Source organism: Lepisosteus oculatus, chromosome 12 (genome assembly GCF_040954835.1).
Source record: "Lepisosteus oculatus isolate fLepOcu1 chromosome 12, fLepOcu1.hap2, whole genome shotgun sequence".
NCBI classification, from domain to species: domain Eukaryota; kingdom Metazoa; phylum Chordata; class Actinopteri; order Semionotiformes; family Lepisosteidae; genus Lepisosteus; species Lepisosteus oculatus.
This window is the reverse complement of record NC_090707.1, coordinates 26279776-26291828: the sequence shown is the minus strand read 5'-3', so window position 1 is coordinate 26291828 and position 12053 is coordinate 26279776. Positions and strand designations below refer to the sequence as shown.

At 36.8% G+C, this 12053-nt stretch overlaps 1 protein-coding gene across 6 annotated transcripts in view; it reads right to left on the bottom strand.

The window, feature by feature from the left end:
* The window catches only part of dip2a (disco-interacting protein 2 homolog A), a 269946-nt gene that overhangs the window by 23320 nt on the left and 234573 nt on the right, over positions 1-12053 (bottom strand). For all 6 annotated transcript variants that reach the window (XR_001479789.2, XM_015359260.2, XM_006636662.3 and 3 more), the window contains 3 exons: positions 2857-2987; positions 2119-2287; positions 1457-1627 (listed from right to left, as the gene is read on the bottom strand). Coding sequence is in view for 5 of the 6 variants with exons in the window: in XM_015359260.2 (XP_015214746.1) it covers positions 1457-1627; positions 2119-2287; positions 2857-2987 (471 nt within the window). In the remaining variant the exon portion in view is untranslated. The remainder of the gene's footprint in view (positions 1-1456; positions 1628-2118; positions 2288-2856; positions 2988-12053) is intronic.

Sequence of the window (12053 nt, the reverse complement as noted above, 5' to 3'; positions counted from 1 at the left end):
AACACTGATAGAGACTTACCCAAAGAGCCTCATAGCTGTAATTGCTGCCAAAGGTGGTCTTACCAAGTATTAACTCTGGTGGGGGGTGAATACTTATGCATTCAATTATTTTGTTTTTTTTATTTTAAATTAATGTAGTAAAATGTCTGGATTTTATTTTACTTTGCCATTATAGAGTACTTTGTGTTGATGAGTGGCAAAATTCTCAGTTAAATACATCATAGTTCTATGTTGTAACACAATAAAATGTGAAAAAGTCCAAGGGGGTGTAGACTTTCTACAGGCACTGTAACTGTCTATTAAAGGTAAAAAAATACGTTTTATAAAAAAAGAGAAAACAATGAAAATGATGTCTGATGGGCAAAATCAATGGATTTTTAGTTTTGGATTGAATGTGGAAATCAATCGTGGAGCACCAGTGAAACAATAGAAATATGAAAACATGGAATTGTTACCAAAACAAGATTAATGAACATGAATCAGGAGGAGCATTAGCTATGACTGATTGGTTGTCCAAGGCAAGTGTAACCACACTAAAGCAGGTGCCCACTGAACACTGCTCCTGATAAGAATAATCACATGACTGAAAGGCCTGTATGTGGTATGAGTGTGTGTCTACACCTTAATTACTAGGGTCAATTACCTTCCCCTTCTGAAAGGTGACAGAAAAAGATACATAAGAGTAAACAATCTAAGACACCAACCATGGTTTGTCCAGCTTTAATGCTTGAAAATAATATTATCTAAATATAGTGTAATGCAGTTACAGTACTTGAATAAAAAGGAAAAAGCTTTTAACCAAGCTGAGTAATACAACTAGGTACTGTAACTGCATCAGCATGCACAGGCTGCAAAGGAACAAGTAAAGGCTTATTCCATGCTGAAAAGAAAAGAAATACAATGGTTTTGCTGTGGACCCTTCTTTCATTGGGTTCAAATACCTGAAGAAGGCTTCACAGCTAAAATGTTGTTTCTTTTCTTCACTTTTCAGCATGGAATAAAGCTGAGTAATATACTTTCACTATTGCTGGGGGAGAAAACTAGCCAAGTCATCTCAAAGTAATTATTATCTAATCAAGTAGCTCCAATTAAATCCTTGGTCATCTGGTTAAAGCTTTTACTGGCAAATGACTTAGAAAGGAGATATTTAATTAATTCAAGATTAACTGACAGCTTAAAAAATGGAAACCTTGCCAATGTGAAAACTGTGCAACTGTACTCAAAGTAAATAAAACACGGGAATACCTACAAAAAGAACATGGTTTCTAAAAAGCACCAACACAGAACAGCAAATAGATGTATACATATTGATATTAGCGTCAAAGGGTGAGATTAATTAACACCCATACAACTTGAAACACAGCTTTTACTAAAAGAAACACTCCACATTTCTGACTCTCCTTTCCTGATTCTCATCTGAAGCCTGCCGCTCCAGCTCCTGTGGAGAAGCACTCACCTGCAGACAAATTGCAACGTTGACACGGCAACCAAAGGTGGTGCTCACAGCACGGGCAGACAGACCCAGGTCCTTGAAGAGCTTGGAGAAAGACTGTGTGAGTGCTATTCGGGGCCGTTCCTCCGCCACCACCATACATGTCCTCACACAAGCCAGGTTCACTCCACGGCTCTACACACACAGGAAGGACTGGGTCACAAACAGGTGCAGAACAGTTGACATATATTTTCTTTTTAGAGAAGAGTTTAGTCTTGGTTACCCAGAAACCAAAAAATTATATCTTAATTAAAAAATAAGACAACATCAGGAGTATGATGATGTAATATGATGTTTCAAACATGTATCAAACATTAAAACTTCAGGCTAAGTCAGTCTTTTATGAATAAGAAATACAGAGGAACATAGCATTAAGGTGCATGGAGAAAGTGTCAAACAATTTATAGTTTACATGTAACAAATTCAGGCACTTCATTAGAGCTAATAACCAGACTTGTTAAATACAGAATTCACAAGCGTGTGCTAAGTCTTTTTTTAAAGTCCAGTGAAATATATCTTAAATTTTAAAAAGGCTATACTCAGAACAAAAGCTTTAAAGCCATTGGATCGACAGCAAATATTACTGAATGAATTGCAGAGCAGCAAAGGTATAAAAAAAGACTGACCCTGAGAGCATCAGTTTGCGAGCCAAGGCCTTTGGTGCACATTTCCATGACTGAATAGGAGCAGAAGGTGACCCGCACTTTGTACTGACTGACCGCCGACAGCCATAGAGACACATTCGTCTCCAGCTCCAGTGGGGGGACCAGGATGGACTGATGACCAGAGTACACACTGTGTGAAATTACAAAAGTAAACTTTATGGACACAATTTCATTGAAAGCACCCAAAAATAATATCACACACACTTGACTGACACTGAGGTGATCGTATCAAAATTGACAGAGCTGAGGCCCTTTCTTCAATTCTGGACCTTGGTTGCTATCTGCATGCAGTTTGTATGTTCTCCACGTGTTCACATTTGTTTCCTCCCTCAGTCCAAAGACATGCTGGTATGATTAACTGGTTTCTCTGAAAATTGGCCTTGGAGTGATTATGCATCCTTGTATCTCTGTGTTCCCTGCAATGGACAGACATCTCATCCATTGGGTAACCTGACTTGACTCTGTTGCTTGCTGGGATAGACTCTAGCTCCCCTCCCACCCTATGTACATAATTTATATTGGATAAAGTAGTTAGAAAATTGAATAAGCAGAGGTTTATTCGTGTACAATTTTTCCAGGAAAATGTAAAAGAAAACTAGAAAATGTTGTCTGTTTTCCCTGTAGTAGAGAAAAAAAACTAACTTAGTGCCCACTTAGCATTTGTCTGAGTGTTGGTAAAGAAATGAAGATCCTGCTAACCTGCACAGGCACCACAGAGCAAAGCCCAGACCACAGTAAGGGTCCAAACAGATGGCAATCTGGCGAGAGGGGTACAGTTCACACTGCAACTTGATGGAGCGACACAAGGCACTAGTGGCAGCGTGGGACATCTGAGGAGGAAGCAGAAAAAAAACACAGTCAGCTTGTCCTGCTTCTGTGACCAGAGTCCCTTTGTGCACGTTAAGTGCTTGATAGTTACAGAGAGGTAGAGATAGGAGGAGGGGGTGTGACATCCTACATTTTAGATTTTTTTTTTACCTTTCGCAACTTGTTGATGGCAGTAATTTTATGGAAAAAATAACTGCATGTATTAAGTTACAATTCTCTTATTGCCATTCTGGTTGTTCATATTTTTGTTTAACTAACAATTATGTTAGCATGTGTCTTTCTTTCTCAGAATTAAGACAAGACATAATAATACCACAAGCGAGACTTGTTAAAAACACGATCACGTTATCAAATGAACATAAAGTGATAGTAGTAATTCATAAACTTCCTGGACATGTAACCTGTGACTCAGAAGAACATTTGGAAATAATGTCAGCAAAGTACTGTTCATACAGCCCCAATCAGGTACCAGAAAAAAATAGTTTATTTCATTGAGTGACATAACTAGTTTTGAAACAAAAGCTTTCTGTTAAAGATTCAGTTTAAAAAATGTACATCAATTACTCTGGAATTTATTTCTCAAAACAAAACACTCATTACATTTTTGCTTTAAAGTGGTACAAATGCAGTTACCGCTTCACGGCCAACTTGTAAGAGTACAACTACAGAAAGTAACTTCTACTACTGTGTGCATTAAGGAGCAGTAGAAGCACAGGAAGGGTGAATTAAAAAGATTACTAGGTGTCATGTGATTTCTTGTCTGCTTAATGCCATCAAAACCGGTTTCTAAACAGCTCTACCCAAATGAGCTATTATGGATCAGATATGAAAATTATCAATACTCAATTTCGTTTTGGAAAATGTGTACTTTTTATTATAATTTATTAATCACCAATATAAAAGCAGAATTAGTGAATGCAATATCAAGTGTAACAAATGTAACAAAACTCAAGGATTTCAAACTGGAAAATATATTTATAAATACCACAGAAACACAACACAAGACAGTTGTGTTTTGTTCACAAAACAGAACAAAGTGGAACACGGGCAGAGCGGTGGCACTGTGGCTAAGGATCTGCTCCTGTGGCTGGAAGGTTGCCAGTTCAAATTGCAGGGCCAGCAGAGGGATCCTACTCCATTGGGCCTCTGAGCAAGGCCCTTAACACCAACTGCACCAGGGGTAGCAAATATAATTGGCTGACTCTGTGCTCTGACCCCAAGCTTCTCTCTCCCTGTCTGTGTGCCTCCCTGTCCCTGTCTCATGGAGAGCAAGCTGGAGTATGCAAAAAGACAAATTTCTACTGCACGAAATTGTATATGGTTAATAAAGTGAAATAAAAAAACAATGAAGTTTAAGAAAGGGACCTACTGTAGCAGTCTAAAACAATTTCATATGCAAACAGTGCAGTGATAATGGAAGTATTATCCATTAATGGAAGTAAGAACTATTAAAATGTTTGATAATGAGCACTATGAGAATACTGCCATTTTTAAAGAACGAAACACACGAGTAACAGGTCAAGGAGGTGAAAATAACAGTAGAAACGCTTTATAAACACTGAAAAAAATGTCTGCTTCCTGCTGCAGCTCCTGTGGTAGTCTAAACTGACAGTACAAAATATTAATCAGAAAATCACAAAAAAAACTAAAAAGCTTCTTTATAAGAGCCAGAATCACTTGCTAAGTACTATCTAGATCTGCAAAAGAGTGAATTACATATGCAAATACTACCAAAACAGAAAAATATATGTTTGGAATGTCATTTTATGAATTAGGGGAAAAACCACACTAAGGTCAATGAGCTGTTACCAGTCCCTGTCTTGTCATCGTACAGGATGAAATTGTGAGGATCAAACAGGCTGATCTATTAGATGACATTAGAGGAAGGAGTAAGTTATAGAAAAGGAAGAGGAAGAGAGAAAAAGAAAGAGTGGAGAGGAGGGGTGAAAAACAGCACGATTCTGAAATAGAACAGGAGAGCTGAAGAAACTTGGGTCAAAAGCACACCTTCGGAAAGAAGTCAAAAAGGTAAATGACACAGTCCCCTGAACAAACAACACAGTTTAAGACATGCGAAAATATTAGAGATACAGGACAACAAACAAGACCCTGTATCACCTTATTTCCTAAAAGACCAATCATAGTCTCCAGCTGAAGAACACTAAGACATGAATGAAAGAACACTGGAAACAAATAACAAACAGGTCTGAATATGCCATAAAGAGACATTACACGGGAATGGAGAAGGAGATGCAGAGAAAACTGGTCAAAACAACATGGTATCAGCCAAGAAAAAGAAGTAAAATACCTAGGAATCAATACTGTGCAAAATGCATTCAGATTACGCTGACTGAACATGAGAGGATGGATGTACAAGATTTAGTGTGGCATGGGTCAAACATAGTGAGCCTTCCTGTTTCCCCATAGCCAATTAAACATGGAGCAGGAGGAGGAAAAACTTTGGTGGCAGTAGGGGCTGTACCACTGCCATCAGAAAGAACTCCAGCAAGGAGATGTAATTCAAGTCTCCTTCCCAAGACTGAGGAAGAAAGGAAATGAAAGCAGAACATACCTGGGAAAATGAAGAAAGTGCTGGGGGCACAAAATGACAAAAACACTTAAAGGAACCTATGACTGTTAGGAGTTAACAATTAGGTCCTCAAGAACTGTTTTACTGTTTTTTTTACCCTCCTGGTTGGTGGAGCTTTCTTTAAGGTCTTTTGAGAGAAGTTGGAACTCATGTATCCTATATGTGATTCAGCAACAGAAAGGATCTTATCAACAGAAAGGAGCTGATTATGATCTTTGTTAACTGCTCAAGGATGACCTAAATGTATAACTTTCTGCTGTTTTTTACACATTATATGGTAACAAACTATACCGACATAAAAGTGTGTTTTTGTATGAAACTTTTTCTCATCTTTAAGACTAAAAGCTGAGATGAGTTTAACATGTTATAACTTTGTGATTCACAACTTGGTCTAAGGAATAGGTATAACAGGGAGCATGTATTGTCTTCCTCCTCAGAAAACCAGTGGAATGTAACAGCTCACAGGTGAATAAACACAGTGACTTTCATAAAAAAGAAGAGTTCACTTCAACGCTATGCAGGGGTGTGTTCTGCTACAGTAATCTTCAGCATGGGTAGTGCTCCAAAGTTCAGACACAACGTGGGGCCACACTGAGTAGATGCAGACTTTAGTATTCTGAAACAGTCTGATGAAGGACAGAGAATTGGAAAGGTGGTCCACCTGCCCCAACCAGGTCACTCCCTGCCCCCAGGCCCTCCCTTTTGCCAACACTGTGAGAAACCAAATCAGACAGTGAGATGGGACCACTGAAGGAGAACAACAGACTCCCACTATAGAAAGTCAGGCCAGCTAAACAGGGATATAGTGCACCAGGCACTAGCTTAGTACAACTCAAACCTTGTTGAACCAGACAAGAATAATTCTTTACCATTCGTTTTTTGTTTCACATGCTGAATAGAGTTCAGCTTGCAGTTAAAAAATAAATTTGTAAATAAACTAAAACAACCAAACAAGAATTATTCTAATGTTTTTACACATCATACCTACCTTACAATGCCAGCTTACTCATAAACATACAAAGATTGAATTTATTTAAGCATCCTGACTTCACAATATATCATCTACCATTAAATTTTATTCCTGAGGCTCACACACATGGGTAAAAAGCAGCATAGATGCCATCTATGGTCTATGGATGCCATCTATGATAACTAAAATAACAGTCTGTTTGCTAAAAAGGTTTAAATTAAACAGAACATTATATTTTTAATAAATCTATATTTTGGAAATATATGTCACAGACATGAGACTATGAAATCACTCTGCATCATCTTTCTGTATCATTTCTTCTAATAGCTTTTAAATTTAAAAACTGATAAGTGATAAATTAATAAATGAACTTCATACTGATAAGTGATTAAGTGACAAGTAATCGCTCATCATGTGAAAGGGAAAGGTCTGAGGTATAATAACAACAAGGTTAGGATTAGTGGAGGTAGTGGGGGTGTTGATAATTTTTTTCTGATGATTTTTTATCCTTCTCAGCAGGAAGGGACTAGTAAAGCTTGGAGTTGAGGGATCTGATGAGGTTCATTATAAAGGGAAGATGATGTGTAGCTGTTAGCTGTTAAAAAGTCCTTAACTTCTTTGATGTTGTTGTCAGAAAGGGTAATCTGTTGATTGAGGGAGAAAATGGTAGGAAGTATTAGTTTTCTCAAAAATTGTTGTAGAAGTCTCTGAGTGTTACTATGGGAGGTGTCAACGTTAAAGGAAAAAGTGTTAAATTTCAGATGAAATCCTGTAGGAATGATATTATAATGACAACATCTGTAAAGGAGTAGGAGGTGGTTTGAGAGCCTGGTCTTGGAACAGATCACTGAGAAGAGACAGAATACTGGTTTGGTGAAAGAAGGGGGCAAGTAGAAGGGAGGAGGAGAAGGAATGCCGAGAAAATCTAGAGAAAGATTTAGCAGAAGGCATAGTGGGTTGCAGCAGAAGTAGGGTGAAGTAGTTCAAGTAGGTACAGTAGCTGCGTCAGCATGTGTAGGCTACAAAGGAATAAGTAAAGCTTTATTCGACACCCCAAGAAGGCTCCACAGTCGAAATACTGTTTCTTTTCTTTTCAGCATGGAATAAACCTTTACTTGTTCCTTTGCAGGCTATGCATGCTGACGCAGCTACCTACTTGAACAACCTAAGTGATAAGTAATACCTATAACTGATAAATTACACACTGATGACACCTTTCTACTAAAAAAAAAAACATACAAAATGATTACATAAGTCTGCCTTCAAACGAAAAACGGAGACCACCAATAACCTAAATAATTATTTTACATTCAAAGTTATAAAGGCCAAAATTAATTGATTTTAATTTATAATAGTATAAAATCCCAATGCTAATACTAACGTCTGTTAGGAGTAGTAGTACATTTTAACAGTGGTGTGCAGTGCACTTCTTCTCCTAGATGATCAAAGAATGAGCCAACTTGCCACAAGTGTGTATGCGCACACACAGACCACCAAGCCATTTAATCAAATAACAAAATGGAAATTACAACAATGGAGAACAAAATAATGCCACAAGAAAGATTTGCTGCGTGTTAAAAAGGATAAAGTAGGATAATAAGAACAAAGAAGGCCTGGTGATTCTCAAATCAGGAGAATAGATTCACTAACACCAGAGACAAGGCCATACATTTGGGTCCACTACTTAGCAAGGAATGCAATGAAGAACTATTGTTAAGAAACTAATCAAACATTACTTAAAATCATCAAATCATCAAATCAAGAAATATAAACAATTGCATTAAACCTCAAGAAAAAAATGCCCGCAGATATCACTTGTTTGGCCTTAAAGAGCAATTAATAATAAAACAAACGAAACAGAATTCTGATTGTAACAGGCATTACTGAAAGGATTTAGAATTTAGAAAACAGATTATTCTGATCCATTCACATCAATATAGGGGCCCAGTTTGGAAAACCAAGTCACCCCTCTAGTGGATAAATGGGGTACAACCCCCTCCTGTTGCTTGTGCAGCAAATCAGAACTATGACCCAATAAAATATCATCCTTCATTCCTTATTGATAAAAGACTGCTTGAAGTACTGTTATCATATCACCTATTTCATTCCCTAACGCTGGATCAGCTCCTGAGCCCCTGAGCGTGGTCATAATGTCATGGATCAGGTGATGCCTACTCACTATTATAATCCTCACTATTCAGAATATAAGCAATAGGAACATACCAGGCTCTCTCATTTGCACACCTCTGAAAGGAATAGGGTGCATTCACCTTGTGCTTTGGTTCAATACTTGATAGCGTAAAAATGGTTATCTTAATGAGAACTTAATGTACTTTCATGCCTTTTGTCTCAGATAGAATTAGAGTTTAACACTTACTGTTTTATATTTCAGCAACTTGCACTTTTATAATTCTTTATTTTCATCCATTTCCTCATCACTTTCCAAGTCTTTGTTTGTATTGATGCTATTTCTACTAAACCTATTTTACTAAACAGAAGCCATTCTGATTTGAATTCATGCAGATCAACCTCACCACTGTGTTGAATTCGGGTTGTTGCATTGTGTTAATTACCACATTAATCTGGCTGTGTTTTCAGAGGACATGGTCATATAAGGATTGTTGTGGTGATTATCACTAGATCACATGCTCTTGGTGTTTCGGTAACCAAGGAAACATGGTATGCATCTTGAGGTTGAAAATGCTTACAACAAGGTCTAAGGTTTAGTCACATGTGCTATTCTCCCAGAATATGTACATTATTGAGTGGAGGTTCAGGTAACCCTACAAAACCATCTGATCCACAGGATACAGGAAAGTACGGAAGAACTTAAAGCATGTTTTTAGTACACACACTGGGACGTGGTTTACAAAGAAACCTTAGATGACATAAATTTTCGATAAGTCAATTATTCCAACATAGAAAATAAAGGTGTATCCAAATAATAAGGCATACAAAAATAAGGATTTTGGTGAAATGAAGAGGACTGGAAAAAAAAAATTTAAAAAGGAAACACAAAAGGGCGAATGCACAGAAGCATCTGTAGGGTACATTCAAAGATAAAAACCCTATAAGACTGTGGGACAGCAAGAAGAAAAGGATGGGAATGTCCTCAATACGGAAACTTATAGCGACAGATAAGGAACTTCAGTATTCAAATGAACTACATTTGTTTTTAACCATTTACCTGACACTTTTGATGATTATTTTAACATTCTAAAGCCCATATTCATAAGGAAGCTGGTCCTAAGTTCTTTTATTTGGTTGTTCTTTGCAGGGGAATTCACAATCAGAATCACCTTTATTCACTAAGTAAATTTAATGTACAAGGAATTTACCCTGGTGTATTTGGTGCTGCAAAAACATTCTACATATACCACACACAAAAATACCATGTGGTTCTGGTTTTAAGGCAGCACCATCCTGAGTGAAGTAAATGGCTCTGTAAAACTGTGTTAGAAATGGCTGAGAGACACCAAAGTTTTCCAGTTGGTGTAAGAGGTACTTATGATACTGGTGATATTCATGTCTCATTTAAGGGTGTTAGAGATCATAACTCCCCCAAAAACTGAAAATACACATGTGGCTTAACATTTTTCAGACGTCTGTCGACACACATACAGATGCTGCATACAGATGCTGCCATTCAAAATGCACGGTACAACCCCATACCGCATGCAATTACCCACAGTTCACTGTGTTGTACTATGGTATGGTACTATGGTTTTAATCCGCTTAGTATTGAATATTTGTATGGAATTTTACAACTAAAGGGAAATGTTAGTAGCTGAGCATAAAAAGAAGAGGAGCATAACACGTCCAAAGGTCATAAACGAAATTAATTTAGGAACATAAACATATTATGTAAACTGTATATGGCTGGTATTGGTAGTTTAAATTAAAAAATACATACAGTATTCCACTTTCTACCTAAACAGTTTAAGCAGTCTTGCATTCGGTTACATGTGGTTAACCTGTTGAGACCTGATAGTTAGGAAGTCTAGCATCCACCCTATCAAGTTAACATTCCGACTGAAGTACTTTGAAAATTTCTGTGCAAGCAACATTGGCTGTATTGTATCGAAAGCGGGGAATTCAAACAATTAAAATCTTTACAAAGGTCCTTGGTTGGTCCAGATGGTCCAGTTTTAATGTTTGTACAGATCCAGCCATTCAAAATGCGCGAAGTACACAAATACCTAATGCAAATTGAAATATGATAATAGTATCCGGAAGAACCTTGTAAAACCGCCAACCAGTTAGCTAATAAAGCTTAACGTCTCATGTACAGCATTTGAGCTGTCACCAGAAAATGCCCAGTTTAGAATCCCAGTCACTGCTGAGGGACAATCTTTTTCCAATTAAGAATTTTAGTTGTATACTCTTTAGACTTTTAATAATTTTAAACTGTTTTTTACAGCATGTTAAAAAGATTACAACATTAAAAAGTTGGTATACTTTAATGAAAGCAAGATTGCTTAGTTGGACAAAAGTACACAACCTTCCACCTTCATCATAAATATTATGCAAATAAATTATGCATACATATTTTATGCATCCAAGACTTTAACTTCTTAACTTACATGGGTCCTGGTTTGCTTAACGTGCTTAACATTATAAAGCTTATATTCTGTACTTCATAAAAAGTTATATCGTTTTATCCTTTTCTAAGAATACATAGTAAGAACACCACTTGCTGTTACTGTAAAAAGAAAAATGTTGTAGTGATTTAACATCACTTGATAGTTATATGAATATGGGATCGTGTAACTAAGTAGTTAGAGTATCACAAGTGGACATTTTGTGAAACATTTTGACATTTGTTTCTTTTTAAAAAACTTCTATTGTTTTTGGAGTGGTAATGGACAAAACACTTACTTTGGGTTTGTTCCTTATATAGTGAATACATAAAAATAGTCCACTATTATAGCTTGTTGTTGGCTCTGGCGTGAATTTGTGTATCTGGATAAATTAAGTGATGATATTGTGGTTAAGGATTTCTTTTCAAAATTCTTTAAGTTAAACAAAGGAGGAGAGAACGGTTATTTTTACAATTGGCACTTCGAGATTCTGACTGATTTAATTTCCCTCATTTAGCTGAAACGGATAAAGAAATCATGGAGTAGTTATATGTATTGGAAGGCGCTCTGTTTTATTAACAGACACTCCGACTCAAACCTGTGTTGTAAAGTGATACAATATAGACGAGGGTAATGTAATCCCCATTAAACAATGTGCTTATCGCGTAAATCCTGCTTAACTAGAAATTAGACACAAGAAGAGTATTATTGGACAATGTTGTGTGGCTCTGGCGGAATTTCTCTTTAAACTGAAGAGTTATAGAGGAGACACTTTTTACAATTTTAAGAACATTCCAATGTTAATGCGACACGGAAGATATTATTAATAACCTTTTAAAACTGAAGGTGTTAACTCTACTTCACATCTGCATGTCAAGATCACGGTTTCAAAATAAAAAAAAACATCAAACCTTTGATTGGATGAGAA